This window comes from Mandrillus leucophaeus, unplaced genomic scaffold, assembly GCF_000951045.1.
Source record: "Mandrillus leucophaeus isolate KB7577 unplaced genomic scaffold, Mleu.le_1.0 Scaffold489, whole genome shotgun sequence".
Lineage (NCBI taxonomy): Eukaryota > Metazoa > Chordata > Mammalia > Primates > Cercopithecidae > Mandrillus > Mandrillus leucophaeus.
In genome coordinates this window covers 1,052,700-1,067,041 of record NW_012105242.1, presented here as the reverse complement: position 1 = coordinate 1,067,041, position 14,342 = coordinate 1,052,700, and the positions used below count along the sequence as shown (strand labels likewise).

The window sequence follows — 14,342 nt, the reverse complement described above, 5'->3', positions numbered from 1 at the left end:
CCGTGCTCGGCCGCCCGGGAGTCGGAGCGCCAGCTGCGCCTCCGCCTCTGCGTCCTCAACGAGATCTTGGGCACCGAGAGGGACTACGTGGGCACCTTGCGCTTCTTGCAGTCGGTTAGTGTCGCCCGGGAGCGCGGGGACAGCTTTCCCTCCAGCCGCTCGCCCCGCTGTGTTCCCCACAACCTGTGGCTGTGGTCCCCGTGGGTGGAGAGAGTAGCCTCGGGGGCGCCCCGTGGGGCGCGCGGAAAGCGAGGGGGATCCAAGCTCCTCCAGAGCTGTCCCGTCGCCTCCTTCCCTGGGCGGCGCACGGTCCTGCTCCGACCGGGGCTCTCCCGCACTCCACTTCCCCGCGGCGCGCGCTGTCCTTTTGTCTTTTCTTCCCCCTCCTCGCCTTTCAAGTAGTTTTAAAATTAGTTACATCCGCGATGCAGGGGCTTGGGGACCCCGGCGCCGGGAGCTGGTGCTCCTGCGTCTTTTTCCCAGGAATAACTTCGCGCCCGATGCACCACTCGTCTAGGACAGACCGTAGGAGCCCCAGAGCCCAGCGTCCCTGCGCGTTGATGGAGTAGGATAAAACCTGAAGCTCAGAGGAGGGACGGGGATTGACAGAACCCCAGAGTAGAACCCGCCATGCACATGTTTTTGCTGGAGTTCGGGGAGAGTGGGTTTCGAACTCACGACTCGGCAGTCCAGGCTCCCTAACTGCATCCACCCCCCAACTCCCCACCTCCAAGTGCAAAACCACGGCCTCAGACTTAGTAAAATAACAACCGAGCCCTTACTATGTGCCAGGCACCTTAAATGTGTCATTAATTAGCAGGTTTAACCTTCACAGGCGTCCTATGAAGTAGGGACGAATATTTCCCCCATTTTTAATAAAATTTTTTTTTTTTTTTGAAACGGAGTCTCCCTCAGTCCTCCAGGCCAGAGTGCAGTGGCGCAATCTTGGTTCACTGCACCCTCCTCCTCCCGGGTTCAAGCAATTCTCGTGCCTCAGCCTCCGGAGTAGCTGGGATTACAGGCACGCGCCAGCTACCACTGCCGGCTAATTTTTGTGTTTTTAGCAGAGAGGGGGTTTCACCATGTTGGCCAGGCTGGTGTCGGACGCCTGGCCTCAAGTGATCCGCCGACCTCGGCCTCCAAAGTGCTGGGATTACAGGCGTGAGCTACTGGGCCCTGCCTCCTTCCGTTTTTAAGATTGGTAAAGTTTAGCTCCAGAGAGGCCGAGTAGCTTGCCTGGGATCGCACAGCTGATTAAGTGGGGGTACTGGGCTTTGAACTGGGACGATCCCAGCTAGTGTTTTAAACCCCTATTCTATGCTGCCTTTTGCTTTTGCTTTTTTTTCTGTGAGAGGGAGGAAGGGGCCACTTCCCTACTCTCCTAGGAAGTGAGAAAAGTGGCCAGGGGGTGGAGGGGGTGGATGGGGGTGGGACAGGGCAGAGCCTTGGATGGAAGTTAGGAGACTATAAAGGCTTTAATCTCCATGCCTCCTGCTGGGGCCTCATTTACTCCCCTTCTCTGCTCTAGGAAGTCTTTTAATCCTGGTTCAGGAAGGGCTGGTGTGGGGGTGGCTCTTTCAAAGACCCTAGAGCCAGGCTCTGTAGCTCCCAGTCTTTGGGAGAAAGAGGGAGACTCTGGGGTCCTCTGGGGCTCCCCATGGCTTAGGGGTGCAGCTGAGGCTGTGTGAGATCAGAGTTCCACCTCAGGGGGAGGAAAGCCCTAGACTAGAACCCTTCTGCCTGTGAAAGGAGATGTACTGGGGGAAGGGAGGTGTGGGAGAGGGGGTTGTGCAGAAGCATTGAAAACCATTTGGCCAAAGGACGCTTCTAGAAAGGGCTGTAAGAATAAGGCAAGATTGGCTTTCTTTTCCATCCCTTCTTCTCTCATAGTTTCGGGGGGTGGGGTGGGGGGAAGAATTTGTTCAGTTAGAAGCTGGCAGTTTCTGAATTAAACGTGTAGATAACCCTGGTGTCTTATGAGCAATGTCAAATTCTAGGGAACTCCTGACTTCTCCTTCTGAGCCACTCCCTGCTCCTCTGCTTGGAAGAGAAACAGGAAATACAAACCAATTTTTATATTAATGGGAAAGAAAATATACCTCTCCCTCCCACGCCCCTGCCCTAGATGGTTTATTTCATTTTAGAACAGATCTAGATTGTGTTTGAGTTAACTGTGGTTTTAAATCGTCCACGTGTAGAGTCGGAGGAAGCTGGAATAATGGAAATTGATTGGAGCCAACCATTCTTATTATTCAAGAAACAGGAAAAAAAAAGATTTCTCTACTTTCACATTATCTCTTTGACACTTTATATTTGCTGACTTCGTCACATTTTTCTTTTAGTATCTGATATGTTAGTTCTGAGATGAATTGATTCTGACTTGGATGTGTGTCTTGGACCAGTCATGCTACCTGTCCCGACCTCAGTTTCCACACCTGTGAAACAAGGAGGGGGAATCCGGGCTTCCTTTCTGCCTTGTCCTTCTGTGTGTCCCCAAGCTGGTGCCAGAAACAGACGGATTGTGTAACCTGACCAGCCATACGTTGTTTGTGAGCCACCAGGAGTCCTTTCTCATCTTGGCCCGTCAGGAATGGCCCCTAAACATCCCAAGGCATTTTCGTTTTCAAAACTAACCTGGGGCTTAGAGCTTCTGGAACTGCTAATTACCAAGGCTTTCCATGGCTACAAGGCTGGCAGCCTCAGGTTGTGATTCTCTTCTGTCTTCCCACTCTCTCTTCTCAGCCTTTATATTTGCTAAGGGATTTTCTCCGCTGTCTCCTGGCTTGGAAGAATGCACGGTAATCCCTCCCTGCTTTTATTTCCATGTGGTTAGAGGCAGGCCTTAAAGGACCACCCTGGCCTCCGTGTGTCCCTGGTGTGAAGGCCCCATCAGCTCATGGAAACCGTGGAAACTAACCCCCGTGATAGGGGCCATGTGTGACTTCTGTCCTCAAGGAGAGGACAGTGTAATGGAGGTGGCCAAATGGGTGTTTTTTAAAAAGCAATCTAAGTACAAGGCTCTGGAGCCAGACTGCTTGAGGTTAAGTCCTTGGACTTGTGACCTTGGGCAAACACCTTAACCTGTTTGAACCTTATTTGTAAAAAGAGGGATGGTAATAGGTACTATTTTATAGGTTTTTTAAAGAAGATAAATGAGTTATAGAAATTGATGTAAAGCACTTAGAACAGTGTCTGGCAGTAGGGTATATAAATATTTGTTATTATTGTTGTTATAGGACAGATAGTTAGGATTATGGAACTTCAGCATCCAGAGAGCAGAGGTGATCAGGGAGGGCTTCCTGGAGGAAGTGAGGTCTGAGTTAAGTCAGCACTGAGAGGAGGATGGGGGCTCTGAGTGAGTTTCCTTTTGACCCCCTAAACTCCGGCCACAGGAACCAGTGGTTTTGTTTGGTTCCAGGCCGAGGGCTTTGTGGTTCCTCCAGAATCTCTCCATCTTTCCCCATCTCCTTCAGGAACTGGGTTGCACTCCCTCCCTCATCTCCAGGGGGTCCTCTGAGTTTGGTGTTTTGTGTGTGTTTATTAAAGAATCATGAAGCGGCAAGGACAGCCCTTTCATAGAGATGCTGGATCAGTCTTGGGGGAAACAGTGCCTGGGGTTTTGACTCAGAACCTTGGCTCGAATCGTTTCGAAGCCCTGGCTATGTGGGGTACTCCCCGTGTGCTTTGGGCAACGTTAGTCATGATGAAAACAATGACAGTCATTGCTATGACTGCTTTGATTCATCACTTGCCATTCTAAGCACTTTGCGTGTGTCAGCTCATTTAATTTTCTCTACGAAGGGGATGCTGTTTTTATCCCCATTGAGAGGTGAGGAAACCGAGGCAAAGCGAATCTAAGTGAGCTGCCCTGGGTTAGGTGGACACCATTGCCAGGATTTGATCCTAGGCTGCCTGCCCCAGAACTCATGTGCCCAGCCACTTCATAGACTGCCTTTGGCTCATCCAAGAAGGGCTTGGCACATGATTTATTAAGGTGGCAGAACTGGGATTTGAACCCAGGTCTGTGTGATGTTTCACCTCTTGCCTGCGCTTCCTCCTGTTATTTCCCCTCTGTCACCCCCGTTCTTTTCTCCACTGAATGGGCAGAACTGTGGACGGATAGAAATGACGGGCTGCCGAGTTCTTGCTCTGGGCTCCGGGTCTGTGCATGGCATGAGGGTTGAGTGAAGCTCTGGAGTCATGCTGCTGGTGTTCAAATGCAGGCTTTCCCCCACTGGGACTGTAGGTGACCTTGGGCTGATCACTGACTTGCTCTGTGTCTCAGTTTCCCTATCTGTCCAATGGGCACAGTGTAGCATCTGCGTCACAGGGATGTGGTGAAGCTTGGATGAGCCTGAGGTCAAAGCTAGTAGAACAGTGCCGGGCGCACTGGGTGTTTGGAATGCTGTGCGGGTATTTTGGAGGATATGCAGCTCTTTGGAGCTCAAAGGCCCCCCCCCCCCCACTCCCCTAGAAGAGGCTGAGTAGGCCTTGGGCCCACCTGCCAAGGGGAGGCACCTCAGGGGCAGGTGCCAGTAACTCCCATGATGGGTGTATCAGCTGGGCAGTGGTCGGAAGAGAAGAGTGGGCCTGGGGGGAGTGGGCAGAGGCCTGTGGGTGGGAGTCGGTCAGCAGCTCCTCAAAGGTCTCCCCGTGGCTGAGGACAGAGAGCTATAGAGACATAGAGGGTCTGCCCGGAACCGACCGGGATGGGGTCTCTGAGGAACAGGGATTGTGGGCAGAAAGCTCCCAGAACGCTTTCTGTGGTTCCGCTTTTTGGAGGGAGGAGACCAAAGTTTTTCTCTCATTGGAGCTCCGCTTGCCAAACAAGAAACTGTGGTTTTTTGTTGTCACTATTTTTTTCTGTTTTAAAAGATTCTGTACTCCTAGTCTCACACTGGGGAGAAATGCCACGGGTTGGGGGGGGGGGGGGGGGCAGGTCTTTGATTTCACAGTCATTGAGGCAGAGGGATCTCCCCAGTGACTTGGGGGGATTTCCGCGTGGTCTTCGTATGAGAAGTAGGCTGCTGAGAGGTATATGTAACACAGTTCTTTTGGAAAATAAACAATAACCATAATATACACATGTGTGTTGTATGTATAAGGTGACAGCAGGTTGGAGAAAAGGATGGAAGAATGCGTATCTTAGGGAGAAAGGCAACCAGGAAGATAAGGAAGTAAAATCCTGTTTATAATACCCTTTTCATATAAAATTATACATATGTATGTGAATATATTTTTTAAGAAGCTGACAGGAAGAATTGTATTTTCAACATGGTTTTTAGATTAATGCAATAGTAATAGTGGCAACAATTTGCTAATATTTATATACTTGCAAGCCCTGTTTATAGTTCCTTATGGATTAACTCAAAAGTTGCAGGTATTCTTATGCTTCCTATTTTACAAATGAAACAGAGACACAGAGAGGCCGAGTCAGTTTCCCAGGGTCACACAGCCTGACAGAGCTGGCAGTTGGACCCAGGGAATGAGGCTGCCTGGCCCACATTCTTCACCACTATCCTGAATTGTGCCAACATGAGGCTGTGTTCATGAGCAAACTTACCAGCCCTGTGAGACCTGCGGGCTGCCCAGGTGGGCAAGAATTAAGTCAAAAAGTCCACCTTATTTCAGTTTTCAGATGCCAGAGAGCCTGGGACAGGCCACCTTGTGTTGGACTCATCATCGTCAGGAAGTCAGTGAAAAATCTTTTGATGATAAAAACCTGAGTGTCAGCAGGATTTAGATGGGTTACATTTTTTTTTAATGTATGGCAGACAGAGAGCTCTGTACAGGTAAAACCATGAAAATATGAGACTGCTTTTCTCTGCGTGCAGGTATGTGTGGAGCATCTGCTGTATATCCTGGGCAGTGTTCTGGGTCACGAGAATGAAGTCATCAACAGGTCCTTGTCCTTATAAGAAGGACAACCCCATGGGGATTCTATGACTCATTCTTCAGACAAGCCTTCTGGAAGCCTACCTACTTTTATTCGGGTGTTTGCCCTGGTAGCAATTTAACTGTCACTTTAAGAAGAGGTGAATGGGGTTGGTGTCTCTGGCTTTTGAGACTTCAGGGCACCCCCTTCTTGGAGAGAAAGATACTCCTTTATCAGGCCAGAGAGCTGAAGACCTGTTGGGCTTGGGGCCACTCCCTTTGATAAAGAAACCCACATCCTATTTGCTTCACAGCCACTCTCCCTTAAAGGTTTTGCAAGAGTTAAGTGTTTGAAGCAGGTCATGCCTGGCTGCAGGAGAACCGGACCTCTCAGATTTTGGGGGCGTCTTTTCTTTTTTTCCAACAGACGCAGGCGTGCTGGCTGGAATACTGGAGGGAGGTGGGCGACAGGGCGGGCTGCCCCTCAGACCGGTGTGCTGTGTCCCACAGCATCATTCCCCAGACGTGGGGCCAGGTCAGAGCTGATTCCTGCCCTGCATTTCGCAGATCTTGAACAGAAGCCAGGTGGGTCATTGGGTCTGAATCTCCTTGTTTTGCAGGTGACATGAGTTGCATCCCCAGACGGGAGGTGAGCTCCAGTTAAGGGCAGTAGCCACTCAGTTTGTTAGAGTTCCATCCCCAGAGACCTGGGAAGAGAGCTTGGTGGCCTACATCCTTTTCTGGGGTTTGTGTTTTAGCCGGGATCAAAAATCCCTCTTTCTTTTTTTTTTTTTTAAAGATGGAGTCTCGCACTGTTGCCCAGGCTGGAGTGCAGTGGCATGATCTTGGCTCACTTCAACCTCTACCTCCCGGGTTCAAGCTGTTCTCTTGCCTCATCCTCCTGAGTAGCTGGGACTACAGGCACGTGCCACCACGCCCGGCTAATTTTTGTATTTTTTAGTAGAGACAGGGTTTCACCATGTTGGCCAGGCTGGTATCGAACTCCTGACGTCAAGTGTTCTGCTCGCCTTGGCCTCCCAAAGTGCTGGAATTATGGGCGTGAGCCACCGTGCCTGGCCAGAAGTCCCCCTTGAAGAGGTTTCACAGGGGTCATTTGTGGCCCTAGCAGTTGGTCTGGAGTAAATCCCACTAGTCTCTAAGCCTTCAGCACTATCGACATACGGGGCTGGATCATTCTTTGCTGTGGGGTTGGGGGGGCTGTCCTGTGCATTGTAAGATGCTTAGCAGCATCCCTGGCCTCTACCTACCAGATGCCAGTAGGACCCCTCTTCCCCAGCTGTGACAACCACAGAAGTCTCCAGATATTCCAAGTATCCATTAGAGGTGGTTGGGCGTGAAGAATAGCCCCCAGTTGAGAACCGCTGGGCTAAAAGCTCCTTTGACTACCACCTGTGCTCCCAGACTGTATGGGGGCATTAGCATGCCTGCGTGGAAATACGTGAGATGTGTTTACGTAAGTAGCATAATACGGTTTGCCCTTTTCACCCAGCAGAGTGTCTGGGAGGCTCCCTCTCTTGCAGTTCATGGTTTAGAGCACAGACTCTTGAGCCACCTGGCCTGGGTTCAGTTCCTGGCTCTTCCCCTGTGTGACCTTGGGGATGTTGCTTTGCCTCTCTGAGCCCCGGTTTCCCCGTCTGCAAAATGGGGATGACCCCAGACCTCCTAGGGTTACTCTAGGGAGCGAGTGCAGTGATTGTGTGCGGGCTCACCCCTCCTCCCGGAGGAAGTCCCAAGGCAGAAGCGGAGCCCTCCAGCCTCCCAGCCCTGTGTGGATTTTTAAGCTTATTTTTATTTTCTTGGCTCCTTGAGGACCAGAAGGGTCTGTCTGCTCTTCTTTTGTCTTGTGGTTGGACACTCAATCTGTGTTTACCCGCCTGGTTCCTTCCCCAGGGTGGAACTGACAGATGATCCCTTGATTCTGGGCCAGGGGAGGCGAGGCTATTTCAGGCTGGCGGGACTGGGGCTGCTGAAAGCTGGTGCAGGCAGGTGGCCATCGGCCGTCAGGACCCAGGGTCTTGTGCTTCCCCGCTTGCTGGGAGGGTGGGTGGCTTCTGTAAGGAGCATCTCTCAGGAGGAGTGAGGCCAGGGTTGGGGTGTGGGCAGTTGATGCTTGCATCCACTAATCGACTTATTCATTCAATAAATGGCTATTCAGCACCACTGTGTGCCAGGCACTGTGCTAGGTGCTGGCATGTGGCTGGAACAAGACAAGGTCTCTGCCCTCAGGGAATCTTCAGACATCGCAAAAAGAAATCCCTTGAGAAAAGGACCAGAGTTGTCATAATAAGGACACCCACTGAGGCCTTGCTGTGTTCCAGGTACCGTGCCACATGCTTCTTGAGCCCTTGCAACAACTCCCGGAGGTCAATTTTGCAGATGGGGAAACTAAAGCTGGGAGAGGTTGAGTAACTTGCTCAAGTCCACACAGCTGGGGAGTGGATGCAGACAGAAGGAAATAAAATGAGGTTATGTTTGTGACAGGGATGGTCGCATCTACTTTAGAGGGGATGGACAAGGAAGGCTTTTCTAGGGAGATGACATTTGACCAAATCCTGAAGGAAGAGAAGGAGTCCCTGGTGGAAAGAGTGGAGAAAAGTGTGTTCCAGGCAGCGGGGGCAGCAGATGCAAAGGCCCTGAGGCAGGACTGTGCCAGGCTTGTTTGAGGAACAGAAAGAGGCCAGGGTGGCTGGAGGGCAGAGTAGGGGAGATGAGATTGGCATGTTACAGGGTCCAGGTTGCATGGGCCTCAGATGCATGGTGAGCAGTTTGGGTTTTATTCCTGGTGGTGTGAGGAGCCACCAGACTGCTTTCAGTTGGATATGGCATAGGTCATTTGGTGACGTGGAAACCAAGACTGTACAATGGTCTTACTAAGGTCTCAGAGGGGAATGGGTGTACCTTCCCCTCCCACAGCAGATCCCCTGCCTGTTTCCAGGCTGTTCGGTGACCTACGGCTGGTTCTGTCCTCTCTTTGGATGTCAGCTTTCCTGTGGGTACTGTGTCACCAAGTAACCAGGGCAGGCTTCCTGGAGGAGGCCAGTGGAGCCAACCACACCCAGAGAGGAGTCTGGGCCCCCATCTATGGCCAGAATGTGGATGAGATGTGAAGGCAGCTGCCTCTGGGCTGGGAGGGCTGTTGATGTGAGATGAACCTCTGCTTCCTGAGACAGAGGAAGGTGCCCCTTGTTTTCTGTTCAGGAAACTCATTTGCATAATTAACAACTGTTTGGCAGGATCGGTACTCCACCCTCCGGGCATAGGCATCATAACAGCACTTCATCATCTGTTAGCTCTCACCTCTGCCCTGTGGGGGAGGGATTTTTCAGGCCCACTTCTTGGGTGAGGAAAACAGCTGCAGAGAGGGGAAGTGGCGTACCTGAGGACACGCAGCCGGGAATGGCCAGGACCAGTGCAGTTGACTATTTTGATCTCTCCCTCGCCTCCCACATTCTGTTCTCCTTACGCAGTCAGAGGGATCCAGTGAGACCCTAATCAGTTACATCTCACTCAGTAAAAGCAGCCCTTAGTCTGGCCTGGAATGTCGCACAAAACCTGCCTCTCTTGGCTCTCCCAGCTCTTCTTTCATTACTTCATTACTCCTTTTTCCCTATACAGTTTTAAAAACTGAGATATGATTCACACATCATAAACCTCACCCTTTCAAAGTGTACGATTCATTGGTTGTGAGTATATTCACCAAGTTGCGCAGTCATCCCCACTATCCAATCCCAGAATCTTCTGGATAGCTCTTACCCCCACGTCCACTTCCTCCAGGCGCATTTCCCTTTTCTCAAATGCACCAAGCATGCACCTGCCTCAGGGCCCTCGCACCTGTGCTGTCTGGAATGTGTTCCCCTCCACCCCCCAGTGTCCCTGTGGCTCAACCCTCCCCCTCCTTCAGGCCTTTGCTGAAAATCCTGTTCTTGACTGGGACTTTTCTGACACCGCACATCCCCACCTCACCATTTCTTCTTTTTCTTGCATTGCTTTTCTCCTGCTAGCTAACACACTAGACATTTTACTTATTTATTGCTTATCGTCTGCCTCCCTCACCAGCGTGTCATGCCACGGGCATGCCAAGAGGATAGAGATTTTGATCTCCAGCACCAGCAACAATGCCTGCCACATAGTAGATGCTCATTAAATATTTTTTGAATGAAAAAATTGCTTCTATATGTGCCTATGTTTTGTTACATGATGTGATTGTTTTGAATTATGTAACTGCTAAGCATTTTTGTGCAGACTTCTGGGGACTAAGATGGCCTGGTGTCTTTTGACCATGTGGGTATGTGTGAGCTGGAGGATTTGGCACAGGAGAATTTTTTACTGTGTGGCATTGTGCTCAAGTGCCAGGGGCCTAGCCAGATTGTCTGGGTCTGAATCTTATCTCTGCCCCTCAGCAGCTCTGTGACCCTGGGCAAGAAACTTTCCCTCTCTGAACCTTGGTTTCCTCATCTATAAAATATATTGAGACACTTGGCTCACTGCCTGGCACCTGAGTAGGCCCCGGTAATTAGTAGAGGTTATTTTTAAGCATTCTGTTTTAGAATCTTAGTATTTCCCTACTTTTTGCACAGGGACAGTTATAGCATCTCATCTTGAGCACACTGCCTGAGATCCTTCCTGGGACTTGAAATAAGTAACTGAATTTATTTTGACCAAGTGGTCCCTTGCCCTGGACATTGGTCTCTGCACTCTGAAGGCAGTTGGGAGTAACTGGGATGGCTGTAAGTTGGAGCTAGAAGATGCTGTTCACTCTCTTCTCCAAACAACCCATTGGAAGATTGAAAAAACAGATTGATGTCTCAAAAACACGACGGCACCTTCCATTCCCCTGCTGTGAAATCCCTCCATGAAGCTGAAAGGGCACAGAACATACTGCTCCCCACTTTCTGGGTGAGGCTGTTGCACATCGTGTTTCATTTACAGCCTTGCAGTTTTGCAGATGAGGAAACTGAGGCCCAGAGAGGGTGAGGTCACTTGCCTGGGATCACACAGAGATGGCATATTAGTTATCTGTTGCTGCCAAACAAGTTACCACACATTTAGTGGCTTAAAATAACACCTGTTAATTACCTCGAAGTTTCTGTGGGCCAGAAGTCTGGGTGCAGTGTAACTGGGTTTTCTACTCAAGGTCTCGTGAGGCTGCCATCAGGGTGTTGACCCGGGCTGTGATCTCATCTGATGCTTGGAGCGAGGAGGGGATGGGGGCATGGGAGGCATCTGCATGGGGTTGTTGGCAGAATTTAGTTCCACATGTTATGGAGCCGGGGTCACCATTTTTTGCAGGGTATTGGCTGGTGATCACCCTCACTTCCTAGAGGTGCCCTTGAGTCTTAGGGGTGTGGTCCTCCCACAACATAGCCACATCATGGCCAGCAGGTGAATCACTTGCTTTGAATCTCTTCCTTTAGGAAGGGCCTAGAAGTGTGCTTATACTCTTCTCCCTGTTTTATCCCCCACAGGCATCTTTTAAGCCTTTGCCTGATTAGGTCAGGCCCGCTCAGTCAGCTGATTTTGGATCCTAATTATATCTGCAAAATCCCTTCGCCTCTTCATTTACCAAACACTCGCACTAACAGTCCCACTTACATGAAATGGGAAAGGATCCTCCAGGGCGCAGACACAGGGGACAGTAATCCTGGGGCCATCTCAGGGTTCCACACACCAGTGATGGTCAGTGGTGGGTTTGAACTCAGGATTATTCTACTCCAAAGCCCATATTCGTGACCACTGTGCTTTACTTTATTTACTCCTTCTCTGGCCCTGCCCAGAGTGACCCCCTGAGTAAGGTGAACTCATTGGCTGTTGGCCTCATTCTGGCTCATTCTGAGTGAGGCAGGGCAGGTGGGCTGTATTCTATGGTATGGTTTCCTCTTTGGTAAGACCTGGTCTCTCCAACACAGTACACAGACCCCCACCATCTCTCTTTTTTCTTTTTCTTGTTTTCTTTTTTTTGAGACAGAGTCTTACTCTGTTGCCAAGGCTGGAATGCAGTGGTGCAATCTTGGCTCACTGCAGCCTCCGCCTCCCAGGTTCAAGCGATTCTCCTGCGTCAGCCTCCCGAGTAGCTGGGATTACAGGCACATGCCAACATGTCTGGCTAATTTCTGTAATTTTAGTAGAGACAGTGTTTTGCCACATTGGCCAGGCTGGTCTCAAACCCCTGACCTCAGGTGAGTTTGTCCACTCGGCCGACTCCCAAAGTGCTGAGATTACAGGCTTGAGCCACTGTGCCCGGCCGCCCCAGCATCTCTTGAAATGATTTGCCAATTGGGTTGTTGAGGTTGAAGCCAGAGCATCTACCCCAGCCTAGTACCCCCTTTACCTAGGAGTGTGGGCTTAGACCTGGCCATGAGACAGATTCCTAACTGCTTTCTCCCAGGGGACTTTTGCGCCAGATGTTGTCTGCGCTGTTTACTCTGAGGGTGGGGTGGGGAGTGAGGAAGCCATCTGATTGCATTGATCTCCACATTTTAGGGCTTTTCCAGATAACTCATTGTTTAGTGATTTCCAATTTAATTCTGTTGTGCTCAGAGAATATATATGGGTTTTCAATCCTTTGAAATTGATTAAGACTTGGTTTATGACCCAGCAGGTAGTCTACCTTAGGGACCATTTCATGTACATTTGAAAAGAATGTGTCTTCTGCTATTTTGGGGTGCAGTGTTCTACACATGTCATTTGGATCAAGGTGGTTGGTAGTGTTGTTCAGATCTGTATATCCTTACTGATGCTTGGTCTCCTTGTTCTGGTAGTTATTGAGAGAAGGCTCTGGAAGTCTCCATCTGTGACTGTAGATTTATGTTTTTCTCCTTCGAGTTCTGTCAGTTATTACTTTTTGCATTTTAAAGTTCTGTTGCTGGAAATACGTGTTTATGATTATGTCTTCCTGGCGAATTGACCCTTTTATCATTATGAAATATTCCTTTTTATCTCTGATAATGCTCCTTGAAGCCTATTTTGTCTGATATTGCTATAGCCATGTCACCTTTCTTCTGCTTACCGTTTTCCATTTTTTTCCTTTCTGCCTCTGTGTCTTTATATTCCAAGTGCATCTTTTACAGGCATCATATAGTTCGGTCTTGCTTTTCTAAATCCATTCTGACAGTCCCAGCCTTTTAATTAGACTGTTTAGCTTATGTATATTTAATGTAATTACTGACAGGGTTGGGTTTAGCTCCAACACCCTGCCATTTCATTCTGGTTTGTTTGCTGGGGACATGAACAAGCACAAGGAGTCCTCTTCCTCCCCCATCCTCGCTCTGCTGGAGGTGGAATTTGGAGGTTAATCGAATCCCAGCTCCTTATGATGGCTTAGAAGGTATCATGTGATCCAGCTTCGGTTCACTGTGTAGACCTTGTCTCCCTGCCTAGCTCATTCTGTCCCGCCCCGACCAGATTTTTTTCTGTTCTTGCACTGTATTCAGCTGGTTCTAGCCTCTAAGCCTTTTCCTTTGCTGTTCCTATTACCTGGAGCTCTTGGAACCCTGATTTGTACCAAGGGCCCCCCTTTCTCTTTCAGCTCTCAGCTCAAGTGTCACCTTCTCAGAGAGCCTTCTAGTCCCTTTCTCTACACCACTGCACTGATTTTCTTCTTGACCCGTCACTGCCTGGAATTATCTTGTTGATTTATTTGTTTAGTATCTCTCTCCCATTAGAATATAAGTCGCATGAGGTCACAGCCCTTGTCTGCTGTGTTCAAGGCCAAGTCCCTGACGATTTTAATGGGGACTTTGTTAGCATTTGTGGAAGAAATGAATGCATGAGCAAAAGGGGCTGAATGGGGCCCACTCTGTGGCAGAGGCCTTCCTGGGCTTGACTCTGTCTTGGGAGCGTGAACCCCCGTGTGGGGGCAGCCACAGCCTGGGCTCCTTGGCCTCCTGCCCTTACCACACCGGGGAGGGCAGAGGGATTGGAAAGTTTTATTTGCCACGTCAGGGAGCTCTGGGTGGTCTCAGCCACCAGCCAGTGGCCCACCAGGATGTTGATTGGGTGGTTTTAAAGATTTATTTCCCCTTGAACACAAAGGTAGTAAATACAGTGGAGGTGTGAGTGTCAAAAGCACATACCCTTATGTCTATTCAGCTACAGGCGCTCTTATGGAACTCAGTATGGTAAAATGATATTTTGTGTATATACCTGGCTGCATATATTATTCATTTCTACATACATATGGTGCTCTAGGCACAAAACCAAACATGTTGTATTTCTGGGCAATTTAATACGTTTTTTTGGAGTTAAATTTTTGGTAACTTTTTATTTGATCACTCCCCTTCTCCCTTTCCTTTCTTTTCCCCTCTCCCCCTCATGCACACATGCATTATTATTATTTTGATCCATTTGAGAGTAATTGCAGAGAGGATGCCCCTACAAACTTTGGCATGCATCACTTAGGAAGACAGACATTCTCTTGTGTAACAACAGTGCCTTGAACAAAATCAGGC

General features: G+C 49.6%; 1 protein-coding gene across 1 annotated transcript in view; it reads left to right on the top strand.

The window, feature by feature from the left end:
- Positions 1-3: 3 nt before the first annotated feature.
- The window catches only part of PREX1 (phosphatidylinositol-3,4,5-trisphosphate-dependent Rac exchange factor 1), a gene marked incomplete at its 5' end in the record, with an annotated part of 216,297 nt that continues 201,958 nt past the window's right edge, over positions 4-14,342 (top strand). Inside the window, one exon of the mRNA XM_011995411.1 lies at positions 4-114. Coding sequence (XP_011850801.1) covers positions 4-114 — 111 coding nt within the window. The remainder of the gene's footprint in view (positions 115-14,342) is intronic.